This window comes from Anabrus simplex, chromosome 3 (assembly GCF_040414725.1).
Source record: "Anabrus simplex isolate iqAnaSimp1 chromosome 3, ASM4041472v1, whole genome shotgun sequence".
Lineage (NCBI taxonomy): Eukaryota > Metazoa > Arthropoda > Insecta > Orthoptera > Tettigoniidae > Anabrus > Anabrus simplex.
In genome coordinates, this window is record NC_090267.1 from 29,818,056 (window position 1) to 29,841,507 (window position 23,452).

Consider the following 23,452-nt stretch of genomic DNA (forward strand, 5'->3'; position numbering starts at 1 on the left):
TTCTGTCATGAACGTCAATGGATTTGGACCTCATTTTTACCAACGATTGCTGATTGTATGAACTTTATGTGGCACTAGTCAATCGATAATTATCCCAGTGTCATTCACATGAATGAATATCCGAAACGCCCATGGAATGGCGTCATCTGTAAGCCAGTTGTGAAGAAACCCAGTGTTGAAGAAAACATAAAGCAAGCCCAGGCGTGCATGAAGAAGCAAGGTGAGAGACGACTTAAAAAGCTAAGGCATAAAAGATTCCGGAGGCCTTTGGAAGTTTGAACTTACGTTCCTGTAAGGAAACCGGCTATATCGTGTCCTACAGCGATATTTCATTCTAATTCGGCATATCTCTACATCGGACCATTCAAGATCATCGAAGTACTAGACAACAACGCCTACAAAATACAGAGCTTAGATTCCAGTAATGTTTCTATTTTCAACCCATCTGGCTTGAAGCAATATCATATTCATATTGTCAATGAGAAGATCGACTTCGTAATGAACAACGAAGAAGATGATGATATATGGGATGAATTCGTGTCAACGGATGAAGCAGATAGCGAATAACATAATAGTTCACAGGAGATCGGAAGAACAGGATAGCAAATAATTGTGAGGCCTATGCATATGATTAACCGCGAGTTATTTTACAATCCAGCAAGTCGTTGTAGGAGTTGATATCATTAAATGAAGGAAAGGTTGTTACTAACTTATATATAAGTATGAAATTTCTCCTGTCATATGAAATTTTATTTTTTTAGTAAGGGAGGAATATAAACTTCCAATGAATGTTGGATTAGAGTTAAAGGAAACATTGGAAGTTCATGTTAATGTAAAGTCAATTAAATCGTACGTCCAGTTATTGTACATCCAAGTACGTCGGTAATTCAAATAACTCGCTTAACCGTACAAATAACAGTCAACTGATATAACGTACCGTTAAAATAATAAGCTCAGAAACCCGTGGTATCTCATTAAATTAGGATCGATAATGGGATGTCGTAGCACGAAGTACAGTATTGAATAATTATTGCAGTTTCTTCAGGCGGAAGATGAATAAATGCAAATAAATGGCGAGAAACATCAACAGCAGAAATGTGTATCGGAGGCCATGGAATGAGTTGGATCAAATGGGCCAAGTTCAATATACATATGGTGGCCATACCTTATCTACCTAGTTCGATATAATTCGAGAATCGAATTTCGTGATGAAATACTCGACTGGCACGTCAAACTGTAAGGTGACGGATTGTTAAATGAATTCCTTTGCCGATGTCAATGATTTTTAGGAGCACTCTGTACCAAAGAGGTTACGTATTTTACGTCAAAGACATATTGGAGGCTACGGAACTTGGAAGTGTCTTCAAATGCAAACCGACTTTTATTCCTGCAGTCTAGCATTGGATTTTGTTTAAGAGAAAGACATAGTTTGTTGAGAAAGGGATTCTGCAAGCTCTAGAAGTGCCGCACACGATTAAGAAAGGGTCACATAAAGAAAGCTGAATTTAATCGCGAGATAATACAGTATTGTCCCCTTCAAATTTGGTTATCATTTGATTATTTACGACAAGCCGATATTAAAAGTTTTATTGTTCGCCGGGAGTTGTATTCATCATATGGAAAGCTGTGTATGAGCACCAAACTAGTTTTTTCTGTCGTTCAGAGGGACAATGTATTGTTCCGTGTTCGACTGAGTGCAGGGTAGATCACGTGACAAGCCAGTGTTCCCAGGCGAGACACGCGCATGACAACCAGCCATGCAAGCAGGCAAGCTTCTAGAAACAGTCACGACCAATCACAAGAGATCCCGTGAACCAATAATCGTCTCTAAAAAGGTCACAAACCCCGAGCATAACTTATAAAACGACATGTTCGCAGTAAATCACTCTCTGCTACTCTCTGCTGCTGCTGTTCTGCGCCGCTCTGCTCTAATCTACTCTGGCCAACTCTGGTCTACGCTACTCTTTCATCGGAACCACGTGGGAGGAAGAATTCAGCAGTGCGTATCTGTCGGCCATTATACGAAAAAAGAAGAAAAAATGCAGAGATAACATTATTTCAAAATATTACAGTACCTTCAAAATCAATCATCGAGGCATGATAAGGATGCGGTAGTTTAGGTCAGCTTTAAATCTATTAAACACCCATTTGAAATGTAAAAATGCTGTTCCTTGTGTGAGGGCTCCTAGCCTTTTCTTAAATGATTTCAAAGAAACTGGAAATTTATTGAACATCTCCCTTGGTAAGTTATTCAAATTCCTAACTCCCCTTCCTACAAATGAATATTTGCCCCAATTTGTCCTCTTGAATTCCAACTTCATCTTTATATTGTGATCCTTCCTATATTTAAAGACGCCACGCAAAATTATTCGTCCACTAATGACATTCCACGCCATCTCTCCGGTGACAGCTCGGAACATACCACTTAGTCGAGCAGCTCGCCTTCATTCTCACAATTCATCCCAGCCCAAACTTCGCAACATTTTTGTAACGCTACTCATTTCTCGGAACTCACACAGAACAAATCGAGCTGTTTTCCTTTGGTTGCTTCCAGTTCTTGAATCAGGTAATCCCGGTGAGTGTCCCATACACTGGAACCATACCCTAGTTGGGGTCTTACCAGAGACTTATATGCCCTCTCCTTTACATCCTTACTAGAACCCCTAAACACCCTCATAACCATGTGCAGAGATCGGTACCATTTATTTACAATCCCATTTATGTGACTACCCCAATGAAGATCTTTCCTTATATTAACACCTAGATACTTACAATTATCTCCAACAGGAACTTTCACCCCCATCAACGTAGTAATTAAAACTGAGAGGAATTTTCCTATTTGTGAAACTCACAACCTGACATTCAACCCCGTTTATCAACATACCGTTGCCTGCTGTCCATCTCACAACATTATCGAAGTCACGTTGCAGTTGCTCACAATTTTTTAACTTATTTATCACGCTATACACAATAACAAAATCTGCAAAAGGCCTTAATTCTGATTCCACTTCTTTACTTATATCATTTATATATATAAGAAAATATAAAGATCCAATAACACTGCCCTGAGGAGTTCCCCTCTTAATTATTACAGGGTCAGATAAAGCTTCGCCTACTCTAATTCTCTGAGATCTATTTTCTAGAAATATAGCAACCCAGTCAGTCACTCTTTTCTATAGCCCAATTGCACTCATTTTTACCAGTAGTCTCCCATGATCCACCCTATCAGATGCTTTAGACAGCTCAATCGCAATACAGTACATTTGACCTCCTGAATCCAAGATATCTGCTATATCTTGCTGGAATCCTATAAGTTGAGCTTCAGTGGAATAACCCTTCCTAAAAACCGAACTGCCTTCTATCGAACCAGTTATTAATTTCACAGACATGTCTAATACATGTATAATCAGAAAGAATGCCTTCCCAAAGCTTACATGCAAAGCAAGTCAAACTTACTGGCCTGTAACTTTCAGCTTTATGTCTAACACCCTTTTCTTTATACACAGAGGCTACTATAGCAACTCTCCGTTCATTTGATAAAGTTCCTTCAAGCAAACAAGTATCAAATAAGTACTTCAGATATGGTAATATATCCCAACCCATTGTCTTTAGTATATCCCTAGAAATCTTATCAATTCCAGCCGCTTTTCTAGTTTTCAACTTTTGTATCTTATTGTAAATATCATTGTTATCATGTGTAAATTTGAATACTTCTTTAGCATTAGCCACCTCATCTATCTGGACATTATCCTTGTAACCAACAATCTTTGCATACTGCTGACTGAATACTTCAGCCTTTTGAAGACCCTCACATACACACTCCCCTTGTTCATTAATTATTCCTGGAATGTCCTTCTTGGAACCTGTCTCTGCCTTAAAATACCTGTACATAGCCTTCCATTTATCACTATAATTTGTATGACTGCCAATTATGCTTGTCATCATGTTATTATTAGCTGCCTTCTTTTCTAGATTAAATTTCCTAGTAAGTTCCTTCAATTTCTCCTTACTTCCACAGCCATTTCTGACTCTATATCTTTCCAATCTGCACCTCCTCCTTGGTCTCTTTATTTCTCTATTATAATAAGGTGGGTCTTTATCATTTCTTAGCACTTTTAAAGTATAAACCTGTTTCCACATTCCTCAACAATTTCTTTAAACCCATTTCAGAGTCTGTTTACATATTTATTTACCGTTTTCCACCGATCATAGTTACTTTTTAAAATCTGCCTCATGCCTCCTTTACCAGCCATATAGTAGCCTACTGCCCAATAGTCTTACTTTTAAGTCCTTCCTTTCTAACACATTTATTTTTAACTACGACAAAAACAGCTTCATGATCACTAATGCCATCTCTTACTTCGATTTCTCTATAGAGCTCATCTGGTTTTACCACCACCACGTCCAGGATATTTTTTCCTCTAGTTGGTTCCATAATTTTCTGAATCAGCTGTCCTTCCCATACTAGCTTATTTGCCATTTGTTGGTCATGCCTCCTGTCGTTCGCGTGCAGGCTGTGATGAAAGGTATGGATGGATGGCCAGACAATGTTACCTAGCTATCATGCAGGCTGTTATGTAAGGTACCTACCGCTGCTAGGTAACATTGTCTGGCCATCCATCCATACCTTAGATCACAGCTTGCACGGTTGCTAGGTAACAATTACGTTACTCATTTCGTCGCGTCACTTTACACAAATTTTCGGACGTTCCCCTCCCACAAGACATACTTATGCCAAAATTTGTTGTCTACTAGTAATCGTTTTCCCGCATAATTTACATTCAACAGTGGTAAAACCTCTCAGTGCTGCTAATGGTGCACACGTTTCAGATCAAACTGTATCACATAATATTGATTATTGTGTTATAGCTGATATCTGTGAAATCCAAGGTATTTCTTTGGGGAAAAAGTAATCCAAGAAGTGAATGTATAATACAATATCCCCAATGATATCACAGGAATGCATATTTTAACCATCCCGTTTCTTATTATAATATCCTGGGATTACTGGATGCCACATGTATTTCACCAAGTATATCCGTTCTTTCAAAATGTCGTAGAAGTTCATGTTCACAAAATGTGAAGTGACATAAGACAAGGCGTGAGACTCTGAAACGGTGGGTATATCGGGTGGTGGTCATTCAGCGATTTTACCACTTCGGATGTCACGATGATGACAGGAAGAATAGAGACATTGACAGTGCTAAGCTTACAGCCCTCAGCCTGAGAAGTTGTTATGACTCGGCTTAGAAATTTACGACTGGAACCACAGGAGTCGGTTAAGGGTGATGTACAGGTGCCCTTCATTTCGAGCCAACATCCTAAAGCGAGTTGGTTGTGCGGTGAGGGGCGCGCAGCTGTGAGCTTGCATCCGGGAGATAGTGGATTCGAGCCCCACTGTCGGTAGACCTGGAGATGGTTTTCTGTGGTTTCCCGTTTTCACATCAGGCAAATTCTTGGGCTGTACTTAATTAAGTCCACGGCCTCTTCCTTCCCACTCCTAGACCTTCCCTATCCCTTCGTCGCCATAAGGCCAATCTGTGTCCGTGCGACGTAAAACCAATTGTGAAACGGAATTCTGAAAGGAATGAGTGGTGAGCGTTCCGTGGCTAGTGACGTTAGAGCAAAAGGAACCAATACATCTGAATGAGAGGACAGTCATTGATTTGGTGCGCTACTGTAACTGGTGACAGAGTAGTACTTCTTGGCATGATCCAGTGCGATCTCATTTTAAACGAGTAGTACTATCAGCGTGCATACTCTACCATTTTATGAGACTGAGGCAGACTAATGAAGAAAATAAAGCCGTTCTCAGCTGATATCAGTAGATACCCTTCTACATATACAAATGTTGGATCTGAGAAGAACCGGGATACTTTCTTCTCAAGGTGACTGAAGTACTTCTACTGGATCAGATGTAATCGGACTGCAAGAGCCAGCTATATCAACTGCACTGCTATCTTAAAAAAATGTATAAGATTGCTGCCAAGTTGTACTTCCACTTAACACACCGCCACCACTACTATCTCTAAAATTTGATAAAGGAGGTATATCACACAAAAACGAAATTATTTCTGATAAGAATGGATGTACGCTGAAGCCAGCTGATGACGCTATGCAGTAAGGTGTTCACAATGCTCTCTTTCGATCTAGTGTAGAAAGTTGGCAAATAGATTTATTCACAGAAGACGTTTGCTTGTCAACGACGGAACATTGATTGTTGAACCCGTTCAAAGGTTGCTGCACGTTGTAATCAGTTCTATTAACGAGAAAAGTTCGAAGACAAGCCTTCTTCTGATTTAATGAGTGTCTCATTCACGAGCATTTCATCCCCAAGAGAAGAAATGGAGACACGTGAGATATCAGGTGATATTGGTAGCCAGGCGAACGTTTTACACCGGCCTATTCACTGGTGCCCAAATCTTGCCATTAATAAAGTTAACTGATAAGTGGTTCCAAACATCGAGGTTCGGCAACAACCTGGATAAAATTGTTCATGATTCTTTGGAAAATGAAGTCTGGTGGGTCTAGTTATATCATGGTCATACAAGATAATGATATCGTAATCCACATGTTAGCAATTTAATCCATGTTCATTGACCCGTATTACAAAATAATAGTCAGAGATCCTTACTAAAATATAATTTATTTTCCATAAAACAGATATCTGTACAAAATGACAAGAAATGTATTTCAAACTTTACAGTAACAGTACAGTACACATTACGATTTCCATGCACCAGTCTAAACATTACTTTTAATTCTCCTCTTAAAAATTTAAACATTTCCTCAAAGCGGTTCTTATTACGGGTTCTTCATAATCTAACATTTAGGGCTCCAGAGCTCATGACCCTAAATGATATGATACCGTATATAAATACAGGTAAGCTCTAAAATACTAATATATGACCATACGTTCCCTAATACAGTATTAAATAAAAATGTGTCTGCAGATGAGCCCAGTTTCTTCTGGGGTCCCAAAATGGACCCTAGAATTTCCTGAAAGCAGAGTTGCAAGCTGGATACACTAGGATTCAAATTCGGCTGTAAGGATGAAGATCCAATAGCTACGTCACTGCGCTAATGATGTACTCCGTCATATATATAATTATTCAATGATTATTTGGATCCGAAATAACGATGAAAAAGACCCCATAAATGTTTGAATAAAGACCTTATATTTTGTACTTATTTAGAAATAATCAGTACTAGAAAGTAACCTTAATATATAACTTAACACAACATACCGCTACCTAATCCCTTGGATTACTTGTGGGCTGCTGACAGTACCACGCTTAAAATGAATCTTGTACGAACATCTTTCTTAAACATGGTGAAAAATGTAACTGAAATTCAATAACAGGCAAATGAAACACAGAATATCACACAAAAAATAATCCTGCTAAAGTCTTAGTTTATTGGTCTGCTTATATATACAGCGAACAAGAACTATCTTGAAAGGTCTCGATAATGTGCAGGAGCAAGTACGGAGTATGCAGTGGTATGGACATGTTAAGAGTATGGGAGAGGACGGGATACCAAGAAAGAAATGGAGTTGAAGGGAAGGAGACCTAGAGTAAGACTGAGGGACAGATGGCTGAAAGGTGTAGAGAAGAGCATCGAGGTAAGAGGAGAGTGAGATAAGAGAAGTGGTGGATGGACAGAAAACGATGGAGAGCCTTATGTTCCATGCAGACCCATCCTGTGGTTGGAAACTGTTCCAGATGGTGAAGTGTAAACCATTGTTGATTCAGATTGAATATCCTTCCTCTCTGGTGTTGTGCACTACACAATCAGGCTAACGTAAAGGTACTGAAATATATACGGCATCATGCAATACAATGTCTTACTGTTGTGAAAACAGGATTTAGTTCCCCTTTCCGAAATTGTAACCTTTCATACGAGGAACTCAGAACGTCCTGTTAATTTTCTTTCACAACTCAATTGCGTATTTTCTAATCTCTCAGAACTATCACTGATAAAAATTAGTTGAATGTCCTGCTGAAGTACAAAAACAGCTTCTTTTCAATTTACCATTCTATTCAGGCACATTACTTCACTCAATCTAAAAGCTATTACATTTCTTGTATTTTGAGTTTCTAAATCCGTAATTACGAAATCGGCAGTGAATAAAATCCGAAGTGTTGTTGGTAGTAATCACCGTAGTAGCACAATGATTTAAAAACTCGAAAACGTCTTTGTGGATGTTTGCAGTTCACTTCTTGACCGCAAGAAGCGCCAGTCCTGTCATCACGTCTCCGGAAAGCGGCAGTAAGTTCGTCCGTACACGTCTTCTGCGGGGATACGTTCATCCACTGGCGGCTCACCAGCTTCTCGTAGTCGGTCACGAACCTGGAACATTATGAATGAGAGCAAGACTGTGAACAAGTACAAAATAACAGCACAGCTATTATTTTTTTCATTTTAATGACAGTTGAAATAATGGTCACAGCCACGGGAGTTCAAGCATTCGTACTGCACCAAAGACACTTTATATATCACCGTCCATTCATTCATTGACAGATATTCAAACAGTCCACGCGTAGATTATTATTATTATTATTATTATGATTATTATTATTATTATTATTATTATTATTATTATTATTATTATTATTATTAATTATAATAATAATAATATCGTATCAGAAATATCATTTACACAGTTCAGTTATGCATACTGAACTACATAACAAACTATAACACCGATAAATATCAAAGCACTTCACACCAATCTCGACCAGAATCTAGCAACATCAGGTGCATTCCTTGTTGCACGATAAAGATTATCTTCATTGCAGGAAGATGGACACAATGAACATTAGAGAATATGCTGCTCTTCGCCACAGACTCATTTGATGTTGCCCCATCTTGCTAGGTTGACTTTGGATCTGCCCACTCCTCTCCTCAGTCTGTTCAAGGAGAGACCAGTCTTCATGACATACAGGTGGCAAACGTAGTGCAACTGTCATTTGTCCCGGGACCTTGGCTTTGTTGCAGTGTCAGGTGATCCATTTAGTTCCTCAGACATTCGTAGGTAATTCAGTCTCTGGACTGGAGCTGAATGGCCATGCAGTACTTTGTCGCTCCACTGTAGTCCTCTACTTGTCTGCAAATACTTTCCTTCAAATACAAACCCTGTATTTTAGTAAAATTTGGATGTGCTTCGAAAACCAAGATACTTAGAAAATGTAACATGGCAAATTAGTAAGCATGATTATGTTTCGTTTGGCTTGTTGAGATGTTACTTAAATTATAATATTATCCAGCGAACCCCTAATAGTGCGCATGATTGACGTGAGCGCTAGACTTCGGTGAACCCTACTGTCTGTACTGTACTGCCATCTGGCAGCATGCACTGTACTATTTGACTCGTCCTTTGTCGAGCTGCGCGTCAGGCGACAATAACGTGACTGTCTGTTGCTCTTCTGAGATCGTTGAGAAACATGAGCTCTGATCGCTGGATTACGGTTTAACAAGAGTTAAGTAAAAACAGAAGAAAGGATGGTGCACATGTATGAACCACCCGGCGATACGCCATGTTTTTGGTTTATTTCCTACATCTTATACTCGCCTTGTGGAATATTGTAAGTAGCTGTTTCACTTATTGACTGCTGGGACTGAACTCCACTGACATCTTCGACATATCAAACTTAAGGAATACGAACTGTTTAAATCTAAATATCGTTAAGTGAACAGGGCAAATAATTATTGAAATTTGATAATTAAATATTCAATGACCAAGCATTTAAATGTGAAACACGTTAATTAATGATATACTGGTATTAGTCTTATTCTGTGAGCTGTCATTAAATTTAACAATCTGGAAACGTTTCTTTGGGTAACCTTCTTGTAATTCATTTTTAATCATGTAAACCTAAACGATTTTGGAAACTGTTTCTGGTGACCATCCACTAATTATTTGGCAGCCATGTTGCTTTCTTGGTTCACGTGATCTGGTTGCTTTGGATATGTCCTTTGTTGACGGCTAATATATGAAGTGTGACGATTGAGTCGCGTGTGATCTGTTTTAATGTCGTGGATTGAATCTTAATTTTGTTTTCAGAATCTGTTGTGTCTTGGGGTTTATTGCGTTCACATCCTAAAACTATCGTAGACCTTTGGTGAATTAACCTGATTTATTTTTTCCTTATTTATTTTCCTTGAGTTGTGACTTGATTTTATTCCGGGAATGTTTCATTTCTCTTACATATAAGGCCGCTGGAAGTCACGAAGAAGCAGTTTCATTCTCTATTTTAACACGAAGTAATTCATGGGTGACGCGTCGCTCAGTTAATTCAATAAGTATTTATGTAAAGAATTTAAGGTTTAATTTCAATTTCAAGTTATTTATTATTTTATGTTTTGAAGACCTTGGTGGTTATAGGATTTGAACGGTCGACCATTTTCACTTAGTGGGTTTCTTTGAAGGAGTTCTGATTCATTGTTCAATAATTCATTAAATCTTGGTTTTAATTCATTAAAACTATATTTTGGGAGTTAATATCTGTTTTATTTTAGTCAGTAAATACGATCTCGTTTTTCTACCAATCCACCTGGCCTCGGTGGGATGAATTTCTTCCACATTTCTGCAAGACCTTCCTTGGGATATTATTGGTGTTTTCTATTATTTTATGTCCTTCTTGTTTATTGTCCGTGATCATGCAACAACTGTCGCTCCGAATATCTGGAAATTACGCGATACCTGCATGTCTCGTTGAGGGCCACATCCACCTGTCTGGCATCGGATGATGAATACCAAACAGGACATGCACATTCTCGGACGGATTAACAAAGTGCCATTGCCGATGCATGCAGGGTTTGCGGTTGACTACCTCACTGTGAACCAGCCAATTTACGAAGCAGGTCATTCCTAGCCGACACGCTGAGTTTTTAATTCATGCAGTGCTTCTTGAATGCGAGAATTTTGTCAAGGGTTACGCCTAGATGCGAAGCCGGTTGTTGAAATGACTCTATCACACCCCACAAACAAGAACATGGAACACGTGCGCAAGGTCCTTAGTCGGTTACAAATATTATTGCTGACCTGCTTAACGTCACCGGAATGCGACTGTGGTGCCCCCACGGCAAACCATCCATCACATCGTCGGCTACGTGGTTACTCGGGTAGCTGGGCTGACTTCTTCATTATCAGAGGCAGTGCTAGAGTGAATGGAAAGACTGCACATCCTGATTTGAAATTATTTGCTTGTTATTGTAATAATTATACTCAATTGCATATAGGACTATGTACATTTTATGCTATACGCTAATAATAATAATAATAATGATAATCAATATCATGACAAAAAACAAAACACCCACATAAATACAACAAAATCAAAGAACGAAAGGTTGATACAGTAAAAGAATTCAAGTATATGGGGAATGGATCAGTTGGAATGCTGTGGAATTCAAGCAATGAAATCCAGAAAACATAAATTTGAACTGGCCTTCCAAATAACAAAACGTACATAAAACAAGAAATCCCTTTCATGGGTGTCCAAAATTAAACATTATAAAACAGTGATCAAACCAGAATCACTATACGCAGCTATACTAAACATAAATTCAAACGCCAGAAGGAGAAACTCGAGCTAAAAGAGAGGAAAATTTTAAGAAAGATCATAAGACCAAAATATCAGGGTGATGAGAAAATGTACATCAAGAATGAAACACTCCACAAGAAAATTTAAAAACTATTCGGTATTATTTGAAAAGGATAAATATTTACGGCCATCTTCTCAGTCTGAACTCTTAACAGATTAGAAGGGTTATAGCGAGGTACATTCAGGGAAAAGGGGTGGTATAGGGAGTGGTGATTAGGGAACAGGTATCTGGAAGTCAAGTAGGGATGACATAAAAATGTTAATGTTGAACAATGGAAGTATTGTAAAGAAAGGAATAGAATTAAGTAATTTAATCGATATATACTTACCATATATTGTAACAGGAGTTGAATCATGGCTGAGAAATTATATAATGGATGTAAAAGTATTCTCGCGGAACTGGAGTGTGTATCGCAGAGATAGGATTGGTAGGAGGGGGAGTATTCATTCCGGTCTGTTAGGTCATCAGCCCAGAGGCTGGTTGGATCCTCAAATAGCACCCCCAAAGGTTATGCGGTTATGAGGAAACCCCAAAAACCAATGGCAGCACCAAAATGAGGCGTACTAGGCAAGATGAGGAGTGAGGTAGTTTGCCATTGCTTTCCTCTGGTGAAAGAAGTATTTGTAAACTGCGAAATAGTTGAAACTGACAAACATGAAATTGAAGGTGTAAGGCTCATCTCTAAAGATAGTAGGCAACTTGATGTATTTGGAAAGTACAGACCAGGAAAGGGTAGCGCTGATGCTGATTCAGAATTATTTGACAAGATAAACCGCTATGTGGGAAACGATATGGAAAGGATCGTGATTGTAGCGGCTGATCTCAATTTACCAAATGTCAATTGAGAAGGTAATGCGAACGACAGGAAGCATGGCCAAAAAATGACAAATAAGTTAATATCGGAAGGTAAGCTGATTCCGAAAGGGATGGATCCAACTAGAGGGAAGAATATTCTGGATGTGGTGCTGGTAAAACCAGATGAGCTCTATAGGGAAACCGAAATAATAGATAGTATTAGTGTTCAGGAAGCTGTTTTAGTCGTAGTTGAAAATAAACATGATAGAACGGAAGGTCTTAAAATTAGGAAGGTTAGTCAGTACCACATGGCCGATAAAACAGGCATGAGGGAGTTTTTAAAAAGTAACTCTGATCGGTGGAAAACGGTAAATAAAAATGTAAATAGATTGTGGGATGGGTTTAAAGCAATTATTGAAGAATGTGATAACAGGTTTGTACTTTTAAAGGTGGTAGGGAATGTTAAGGATCCACAATATTTTAACAGAGAAGTAAAGAGACTAAGAAAGAGGTGCAGATTTGAAAGGAATAGAGTTAGAAATTGTTGTGGAAGTAAGGTGAAATTGAAGGAACTTACTAGGAAATTGAATATACTAAAGAAATCAGCTAAGGATAACATGATTGCAAGCATAATAGGCAGTCATACAAATATTAGTGAAAAATGGAGTGTTATGTATAGTTACTTTAAGGCAGACACAGGTTCCAGGAAGGACATTCCAGGAATCATTACTGAGCGAGGGGAGTGTCTATATGACGATCTTAAAAAGGCAGAAATATTCAGTCATCAGTATGTAAAGATTGTAGGTCACAAGGATAATGTCCATATAGAGGAGGTGACTAATACTAAAGAAGTAATAAAATTTACCGGTGATAACAATGACAGTTACAGTATGATACAGAAGTTGAAAGCTAGGAAAGTAGCTGCATTTGACAAGATTTTGGGGGATATACAAAAGACTATGGGTTGGGACATAGTACCATATCTGAGCTACCAGTACTTATTTGATTATTGTTTGCTTGAAGGAGCTATTCCAAATAAAAGAAGAGTTGCTATAGTAGCCCCTGTGTATAAAGTATAGGGTGATAGACATAAAGCTGAAAATTACAGGCCAGTCAGTTTGAAATGCATTGCATGAAGCTTTGGGAAAGCAATCTTTCTAATTATATTAGACATGCTTGTGAAATTAATGACGTGTTCCATTGAAGGCAGGTCGGGTTTAGGAAAGGTTATTCCATTGAAGCTCTACTTGTAGGATTCCAGCAAGATATGGCAGATATCCTGGATTCAGGAAGTCAAAAGGACTGTATCGCGATTGACCTATCTAAGGCATTTGATAGGGTAGATCATGTGAGATTGCTGGCAAATATGAGTGCATTTGGACTGGACAAAAGGGAATGCGTGGCTATATTTCTAGAAAATAGAACTCGAAAAATTAGAGTAGGTGAAGCTATATCTGACCCTGTAGTAAATAAGATAAGATTTCCTCAAGGCAGTATTAATGAACCTTTATTTTTTCTCATCTAGATATATATAAAATTGGATGTTGGTGTATTTGAGATTAGTAGACTCAAAAACTACTGGACAGATTTCGCTGAAAATTTCACAATGTGTTCTTATTACTTCTGAGAGTGTTCATGAAGTGGTTTGAACGAAATAGGATGGGTGGTTTTATTGTTATAGGTGATTTTATGTCATTTTATTACATTGCAAAGTCGCACCAAGATTGGATCAACTTGATGGACAGACAGTTGCTAGTCAACAGCAGCTTACGCTATATCAAGGTAGTCCGGTAATAAATGCTGTATATAGGAGGATGGGAACACGCCGCCATGTTCGTAAGGTACCTTTTACGATAGGAGGTTCACTCTTATTTGGAAATAGCAATCCAACATGCCACGATCGAGATGTACGTTCATGTCACTACAGTTTTCTTAATCCCTACGGGTGGGGATGGAGGGGGATGAGGTAGAAAAGTATTCGAAAATAGTGTTTGAATCCATAGCTTTTGCGGTCGCTGAGGTGAATAGTGACTCTCCGGATTTGTTTAAGTCCAAGTTCAGCCCCCTTTGCGGTGGGGGCGAGGAGGGTATGAATTATATTCGAAAATAGTATCGAATACATACTTCTCGGAGTCGGTGAGACGAATAGTGACACTCCAGATTTTTTATCCCTTAGGGGTGTTGGTCGACGGGGGGAGATATAAAAATAATCGAAAATAATGTTGAATCCAAAGTTGTCGGGGTCGCTGAGATGAATAATGACACTCCAGATTTTTTAGTCCAATTTCAGCCACCTTTGGGGTGGGGATGATTGGGTAGTGAGATATATGAATAATAATAATAAGAAGAAGAAGATAAAATAGATTCGAATTCATACGTTTTGGGGTCGCTGAGATGAATAGTGACACTCCGGATTATTTAAGTCCAAGTTCAGCCCCCTTTGACATAGGGGTGAGAAAAAGTGAAAAACTAAAGTGGCCAAAGTAACCGAGAGTATGGATGTATGTTTGTAGTTTCCAGCATAGCTAACAACTAAATTTGGTACAAATATTACTATTTGTGAAAAATGCTGTTGGGGTAAGTCACAGCTAGACCCCGGCAGGGGAGGCGGTGAAATATACATATAAATAAGAACAACTGGAGCGATTTATATCAAACTTGGGGTGAGGTATAAAATTCGGAAATATTGTCGAATCCACAGTTTTCGGGTTCGCTGAGATGAATAGTGCCACCCCAGATTTTTTTCAATTTCTAGTACCGGTATATATATATATGCTATGAGTAAAGATGTTATTCTGTACAGAGTAACAAATAAGTTACAAGATTGTGAGCAACTGCAAAATGACCTCGATGTTGTTGTGAGATTGACAGTAGGCAATGGTATGATGATAAACGGGGTTCAAAGTCAGGTTATGACTTTCACAAATAGGGAAAATCCCCTCAGTTTTAATGACTGCGTTGATGGGTTTAAAGTTCCTTATGGGAATCATTCTAAGTATCTAGGTGTTAAAATAAGGAAATCATTGTGATTGTAAATAGAGGGTACAAATCTCTGCACATAGTTATGAGGGTATTTAGGGGTTGTAGTAAGGATGTAAAGGAGAGGGCATATAATTTGAGTTATACCTACACAATGCTGAGAAGTGGGCTCCTCTAGTAAGTGAAAGAAAATTTTACTGGAGACGTGTTGAGGATGGACAAGGATAGAATGACTAGAAGTGTGTGGGAGACAACGGGTAGAACGATAGGAAAGAAGAAACCAAGTGGCTTGTCTGAACTGAGATGGGAATCAAGGTGGAAGGGACAGAGAACTGGAGAAGTAAATATATACCAACAAATATGCCAGAGCTCAATGACAGAGAAAGGCACAGGAAGAGTATAAAGAAGCATCAATGGGAGAGTGAAGAGAAGAGGACACTGAAAATATAAAATGAAGAACGGGAGAGAAGAAGATAGAGGATAAAGAGCTTCTGGGAGGAGAATAAGAAGAAAATCAAAGCTGCTCGTTGTCCTACAGAGGACTGAACGAAAGAAGAGAAAGTAAAAGAAGACCGAAGGCCCAAAAATGTATTCATGTTAAACCTTTCAGAAAAGTGAACATTTCCAGCAGTTCGTGAGAAAAAATTCTAAGAAATGCATCTATTCCCGAAGGTTCGAAGTGAACCTTTTGTCTTTCTGCTACGTTAGAATATCAAACGGTCTCAACCTCTCCAACTTTTAGAACGGTCTTGTGAAAATGTGTGGTACTCACTCTCTCGACATCCCGAAAGACACGAATGAGGTTTCGCCCCGCCAGCTTCTGTAGATCAGCCTCTGTCCACCTCCCCGAGCCAAGCAGCTCTGCTAGCAGGTGAGGGTACCTCGACACGTCTTCCAGTCCCAGCGGCGTTCTGAAAAAAAGATTGCAATGTATTTTGAGCCCTGGAACTCTCAGAGATGACACTGAGGAGGCAAACTAGGGAAATGTTGACGGCTTATTTCCTATCTGAGCCTCAATCAGCAGTTGCTGTCAAGCTCATACAGTATCCGGACCCTACCACAGTACGGACTGGTTGTCTGAAGGAATAGAGTTACCTCCGCTAAGAAAGTGATGTGATTATTGCTTTTAAGAGGAAGTACCACAGGTCAACCATCCTCTATTATCAGTAATCAGGCAGACACATGTGAAACACCAAGGCGTCCATCACCCGTAAACTAGACTAACTCAACCGTTTGAGAACAGGTCACGATAAATGTAATGCCATGCTACACAAGGGCGTTTTCTAGAATCCCCTTCCTGTGGCTGAGGAGCACTTCCAGTCAGTGGGACACATTGTTGTAGTGTCCTCTAAGGAAATATGATGGACCAGAGCGAGATATCAGCAAAGCAACATCTCCCTTCTTATGCTGGTTACAACAACGGTACATCGATTTGTAAAGGTGATTGACACCAACATACCATATTACTAGACATGCCGGGAAACTTAGTGCGTTTTATGTGCCGTTTTCCGCATCAACTTTTGAAATATTTGTTTACAAATATAATTTTATGCCCTGTCTATGATGTGAACGATGTTGGGCGAGTTCGGACGCTGGAGCCCTAATTATGCTTAAGGAGAAGGAGAAGCTCTGGATACAGCGTGACCTTGGTATTACCCTCTCTATCGCGCTAGAGAATTGACGATATAACACGAGGCTTGGGATGCTGCGTGTTTCAGGAACCGTGGCTAATTTACAGGGTTTCAACCTAAGAACTACCACTATTACTCTCAGTTCCCTGCCTATTTCCTGGATACCAACCCAGAGATTTTACGGGCTCACCAATAATAATAATAGTGATAATCGTCACAAGCCCAAGAAAACTACAGAAGAAGGATCAATTTGCAGTATCTAATGAGGTAGAAATGTAGTTTACTTCTCGACGAAGTTTGATGACGTCACTTAGGGCAGCATCGCCATGATAAATATCAAATGGCCCTTGGAGGGTTCTTATCTCAAAGCTGGGGAGTCTCCATCGCCCCCACCACGTGAGCCTAAAATCTAAAAGATGCATTCGTAATTGTTGTGAATCATACGACCCGACTTGAATGAAAATAGTCCAGTAAATAGAGTGTGTAAAGAGCTACAAATTGAGTATCCATTCGCTTTTGGGGGATGACTACTAACGGAAGGAATATGTACAAGTTGGAGGGGAGCACCCTTTCCATAGCGAATTCTACTAGACGCTATATAAGGCGTTTCACCCTAAAAATTTCGGCTTCTTCTATGTCATGGTTCGTGCTATTCAAATCACAGTGCAGATTGAGTGTTTCTTGGTGTATATATCTATAGTTATTGTGTGATAGGTGTGTGTGTGTGTGTGTGTGTGTGGTATCGACAGTATTACGTGTGATCAGGACTCTACTCTTGATGGAATGAGCATGAGATATTATCAAATTTATATTCTAGAAAGGCTAAGCAAATGAGCTTGATTTAGAGACCGGGTCACGCTAGTTGAGCTCGCTAGCCTGTAGTGGTTACGGTGATTAGTGAGAACAAAATATCATAATGCTATAGTGACCTCATGTGAAGCTGTCAGAGGCTATAAATACTATCAGACCATCTTAATCCGCAGTTTTGAGATAAGAAACCCCCAAGGGCCATTTGGTATTTATCATGGCAATGCTGCCCTAAGTGACGTCATCACACTCCGACGAGTAGTAAACTACATTTCTACCTCATTAGATCAGTTTGTGGGGTACATATATTGTCAAGTATCGCTATCTGTAATGAACCTGGCGCAAGTGGCGATCTTCAGGAGCATTAATCTCTATTTGTGGTAGTCCATGTCCAGCCTTTGAGTGGGCATCACCATTATTGTACTTATTTAGAAGACAGATAAACAGTGCTTCGAATAACTCGTCTTACGTTTGTGTTGAACCCTGTACCAGAGATGACGAGGACGCGCCTATGTGCCAGTGGTATTCCTGGGCAGAACGACGGCGTGGTATTTCCAACGGCTTGGAGATGGCTTTTTTCCAGTACATGATGAATCCAACGTGGAGCCAGATGAACCTAGTATCCTCTACTAGCGAGATGGTGGTCATGGACAACTAAATCCACATGTGTGTCTCCAGATGATAGCAGGATACATACCAAAACGATAAGTACATTCCAATGATACCTTAGCATGATAATCTCTCAAAGATCGCATTAATGTGATAACGTAACTTTGTAGATAAATTCAAATGCATTTTGATTTCATGTCTAGTGTGTCGACAGCAAAATACGCGAGCTCAAAGTGGTATAGTTGCTTTATTAGCTTTGTTTTACTTGTCTTCAGGTTCATTATTGGTTAATCACTAAACTTATCTCCGGGAATCTGCATGAAGTAATGCTTAATGCCCTATATATTTATGTGTGTTTTTGAAGCATTCGTAGATGGGGTGGATTTAAATAATTCGGCTGACTTTCATAATATTTCCATATAAATCAGCTGGGAGGATCTTCCTAAGTTCCGATTATTAGTTGAGGGATGAAACGGTAGCCAGGTGCTTCACAAATTAAAATTTCCTCCTTTAGTTTAAGGATTCTGCTCAATGAAGAAAAAATGTAGACGCGAGGTTTGAACTATTGATTTAGAAAGATACGCGAGTGTGTGAAGTATTATACTTTAATTCGCTGTCGGTAAGAGTCATGGAAATATATTCTAGAGGCATTTGGGTAGTGTAGATATTACGTACAAGTGCATGAAACTGATGGCAGTTGAGAGGATATGTGGAAAGATTTGCAGGGTATGAGAAATAATAATATAAGCCAGTAGTGTAATTTGCAGAGGCATTGGAAGAAAGTGAGTAATATGTGATTAATATCCATTGAGGATAATGAGCCCGGAAAAATGTGCGATAGATATGAATTAATAATTAAATCGCTCTTTCCGGATGTAATATTTTGCAGCCGCTCAGCTGTCATGGCCAGGGCGTGTTACCCTAGGCAAGTGATAAATAAGGTGTCAGAGTGGGGAGTGAGAAAGAAGCGAGACTCCAGACCCTTCGCTGTGTTTTTCTTTTGCTGGACTTGTTTGCAAGCATGTGATGGTCTTGACATGCAGGAATTTTCGCCCATCTATACGCACAGAACTTAAAATATTCACTTGTGTAGTAACCTGTTTTCACCACCGGAAGCCTCTGTGTTTAATGCGCCGTTAGTTGATGCATTTCCTCAAATTAGGGTATTAAAATAAATTCGTAGTTGGGGAATTTCAGCTAATACCTCGAGTCGGAATGGCATGGTTCGATACACGATTGGTACCGAAGCTCTTGGGTCGATACCAGAAGACCTCTGTGGGGTTACAGACTCCGTAGAGCATTTAGTGTATTTCATGTCTTGTTTGCAAGGGAGATGCTCCACCGTATTATGTATCTTATCGTTTGCGTCATGTGTATTGTTTGGTGATTCATCTCTGAAGTTACCGATTTACCAGCGGCGTAATGACCACATTGTAAATATTAGTAATACGTTTGTCACCCCGGAGAGACATGTGTGTTCATAGTACGGTAATTTGTAATGGGATGTTATAAGAACGATTAAATAGGCGACGGGGCGGGCGGTATTTTCGTGATTAGGTATTTTGATAATTTATGTGGAACGTACTTATTAATTACTCTAAAAATATGACAAAATGAGAAATGCCAATGAGAAAATAGTGGTTAACAATTAAAGTAATAAGTGGATGGTATATTTGCCATAGGCGCAAACCAGGTCATTGACTTTTGTAATGAAGTGTGAATATCCAAATGTTATCCATATCAAAGTGAAAGGGAAGAGTCCCTAATATTTGGCAGTGAGTCTGTAATATATGTGATGTTGAGTGGTTTCGACTTGGGAACGTCAGAATGCAAAACAAGAAAGAATAACGAACTCATAAAGATATTAGATGGCATTGCGCATGCGATAAGTTAAGTGTAGCACATCTCAAAATTTGCCACGCAGGCAACTTAATTGGCATTTCATGTATGTACAGAATTTTTCATAGATGGTCTCTCAGTGAATAGGAATATGTTTTGAACTAGGTAAAACCCATACTTATTCTTTATTAGATTAATGTATTCCTCTCACTATAGTGCCCTACTTTCAAGATATTTATTTTACATGCCCACTTTATTTTTGTCAGACAGGTCCATGGCCCAAATACTCTAGAGCGAAGTCGTTGTCCAGAATGAGAGTAGGGAGGATGGAACTTCGATGCCCGGATTGAATTCTCCGAGGTCCTTCATCCATAAGGTTTCCCTACAAGACATAATTGTGAGGTATGATTTTAATACTTAGTACTCTGTCGATGCCTGGGACAGTTACAATATATATTGTACATTATCTTTTTCGTGAATATTTGTCATACGATGAATGAATGAATGAATGAATGAATGAATAAATAAATAAATAAATAAATAAATAAATAAATAAATAAATAAATAAATAAATAAATACATAAATAAATAAATAAATCAGTCGGAAACATTTGAAAGGATAAGACACTTCAAAAATGAAGGTATCGGTCAAAGACAAAGACCACGAAGGGGGTGAAAGTGAAAGTTAACCAAGGCCTCCACAGGTAACACCGTCGGGGTCGGAAAAGAACAAGAGTTGACCATGAGAGGTCAGATTGGATAGATAAAATTGAGGAGCCTGGCATACTGTAAGTAAGTAGAAGTGATACCAGGACTCAGCTATGAGCTCCATGGTCACCAAACCACGATTCAAAATTAAGAGACCCTGGGGCCCCTTTCAGTCGGCTCATACGAAAGGCAGGGATACCGTATTTTTACTGTACCGCCCCGACCCGCAGGGAGACATAGAAATTGATCCGACCCAAACTGAAGATGCAGAGCATTATGAACACTAATGACATATTTTTACGGCCGGGTGCCCTTCCTCGTCTCAACCTCAATTCAGGAGCTAATGAAGATGAAAAGAATGATAGTGAATGAAACTGGGTACCTGGGTGGATGGAATCAGCTGTGGTCTATGGATAGGAATTGTCCCGGCATTTGCCTGGAAGTGGAAAGAGGAAACACAGGGCAGCCGATGGGTGAATTGGAACCTCTTCGTCTCTCGAATTCAAACCTTGGCTCCATAGACGTAAAGCGTTAACACGCGCGAACATTCCGCTCGGTAATCGGTAGTTTGCTACACACATTATCAAGAACCTTTCAGCCGAGAAAGGTGACCGTGCTATTAAGGTCACCCAACTGTGAGCTTCTATTCGGGAGATAGTGGGCTCGAATCCCACCGTCAAGAACCCTGAGAATGATTTTCCCATTTTCATACGAGGCAAATCCTGGGGCTGTACCTTAACTTTGAGTCTCCCGCCGTGCACTAAAGGGGTTGAGTGTCTGTAGCTGTGGTTGTTTCGGAGATGTGGTGAGGCTTGAAATTGGCTGACTTCGTCATTTAATAAATTGACAGGAGTGAGAATGTACTCTGGAAGGCTTGGTGTTATATACCATCTTTGATTCATCTGGCAGGAGTATGAATCTAAAGCAGATACTTACTGAAACAAAGAAATATTGAAAATCGGTTTTCATACCAAGAATTCCATTGATCTCAAAAGATTTCTCATTTTGTTTCAAACGATTATAATTCCCAGTGAGATTATCGTATAATATCACTATCAACAAGGCTCTGCTTCAAACGTTCCACAATTGAAGACATGGATGGAAGAAGGGCTTAAGTCAGGTTGTGTCGTTATTCGGTAAATTGCATATATACATTCCTTGGTGGCTGTTCTAGATACTCCCTAAATGGCTTCTCGGTAGTGTCAATAGATGGCGTGTGATATGCTATATTGAGTTGCGCCGTTCTTCCAAATATTGCTCGTGCCCGACTTAAAATCCACTCCAATGCTGACTTACGGCGAGCCAGCACTCATCACTCATCAGAAGCGAATCGGCTGACGCAGGAGTAATGTCAGGAGGAGAAACATCTGATATTTCAGCAGATGACAGTAAATATATACCAAGTGAAACCTCAGATGATTCGGATACCAAATCCTTACAATCCGAATGTTCTGCCGTTCTCAGCCCAGTGTCATTTGCAACATCACAAACAAAAGCATTTTAGTTTTCAATTCAAAAGTATGTCATATTATGTTACTCTCCTGAAGGAACTGTATCAGGAAGCCAGACTTATAATATTACGTTTCATGACAAGTTTCAGTTATTGAAGGATATAAGGTCTGTAGTATCCCAGTCCCTCATGTAGGTATTGAACCCGGAAATTAAAAGATGTTGAAGATTTAGTAAGCTTTATATGCGCAGATGCACGTGCATGGTTTGAAAATATTTTCCGGGGAGCTGAATCTGTGGGAGTAGGAAATTCTCGATATAGTGACTCCCCTAATAACATGTTGTGACCTGTCAAATGTTCTAACCTGTAAAACGTGTCTACATGCTTCCAACAATGTAAATAACATTAATTTTCAATGAAAATGTTTCTTGAAATTGGAATAAGGGCGTAACTCCAAAATACAAAACCGACAACAAACCGCAAAATTTATAAATATTTTTGATGTACATATTATGAAATAATCAAGAATGTAGTTATGTATAATATCCCAGAATTCTGTATTTCTGAGAGAAGTGTTTGATGTTATAATTCTTTAAACTCATTTATCTCAAAAGAGTGTTTTTTGAGTTGCGCCCTTCTTTCATCCATGTCTTCAATTGCGGAGTTAATTTGAAGGATTCCTGTTTCACACATGGTTAGCTCTACATTGCTTTCTCCCGTGTCAGACAAGCACAAAATGTGTCTGTGCATGTTCCAGACAATGAGATATCAAATGCAGTGTATAAGAATGTATTTTTATGAAATGACTTATTATATAAGATATTTACATACTTGGAAAAAAGAATTCAAATAAGAAACAGAAAATGTATGGTCTTGTGTATTATACAGAGAAAACCGCAAGGAAATACCGAAAAACACAGCGAAGCGGGTAGTCTTCAGCTAGTAAAACCTATTAATAATTTTTAATTTGTTTATTCGCATGGTATGTGTAACTGATCATTTCTTCAGGTAAAAAAGTAAAAAC

General features: G+C 39.1%; 1 protein-coding gene across 1 annotated transcript in view; it reads right to left on the reverse strand.

Moving 5' to 3' along the window:
- Positions 1–6,802: 6,802 nt before the first annotated feature.
- LOC136866973 (dipeptidase 1) overlaps positions 6,803–23,452 on the reverse strand; it is a 411,985-nt gene continuing 395,335 nt past the window's right edge. The window contains exons 9-10 of the mRNA XM_067144065.2: positions 16,157–16,295; positions 6,803–8,352 (exon numbers count right to left, since the gene is read on the reverse strand). Coding sequence (XP_067000166.1) covers positions 8,251–8,352; positions 16,157–16,295 — 241 coding nt within the window. The 3' untranslated portion in view covers positions 6,803–8,250. The remainder of the gene's footprint in view (positions 8,353–16,156; positions 16,296–23,452) is intronic.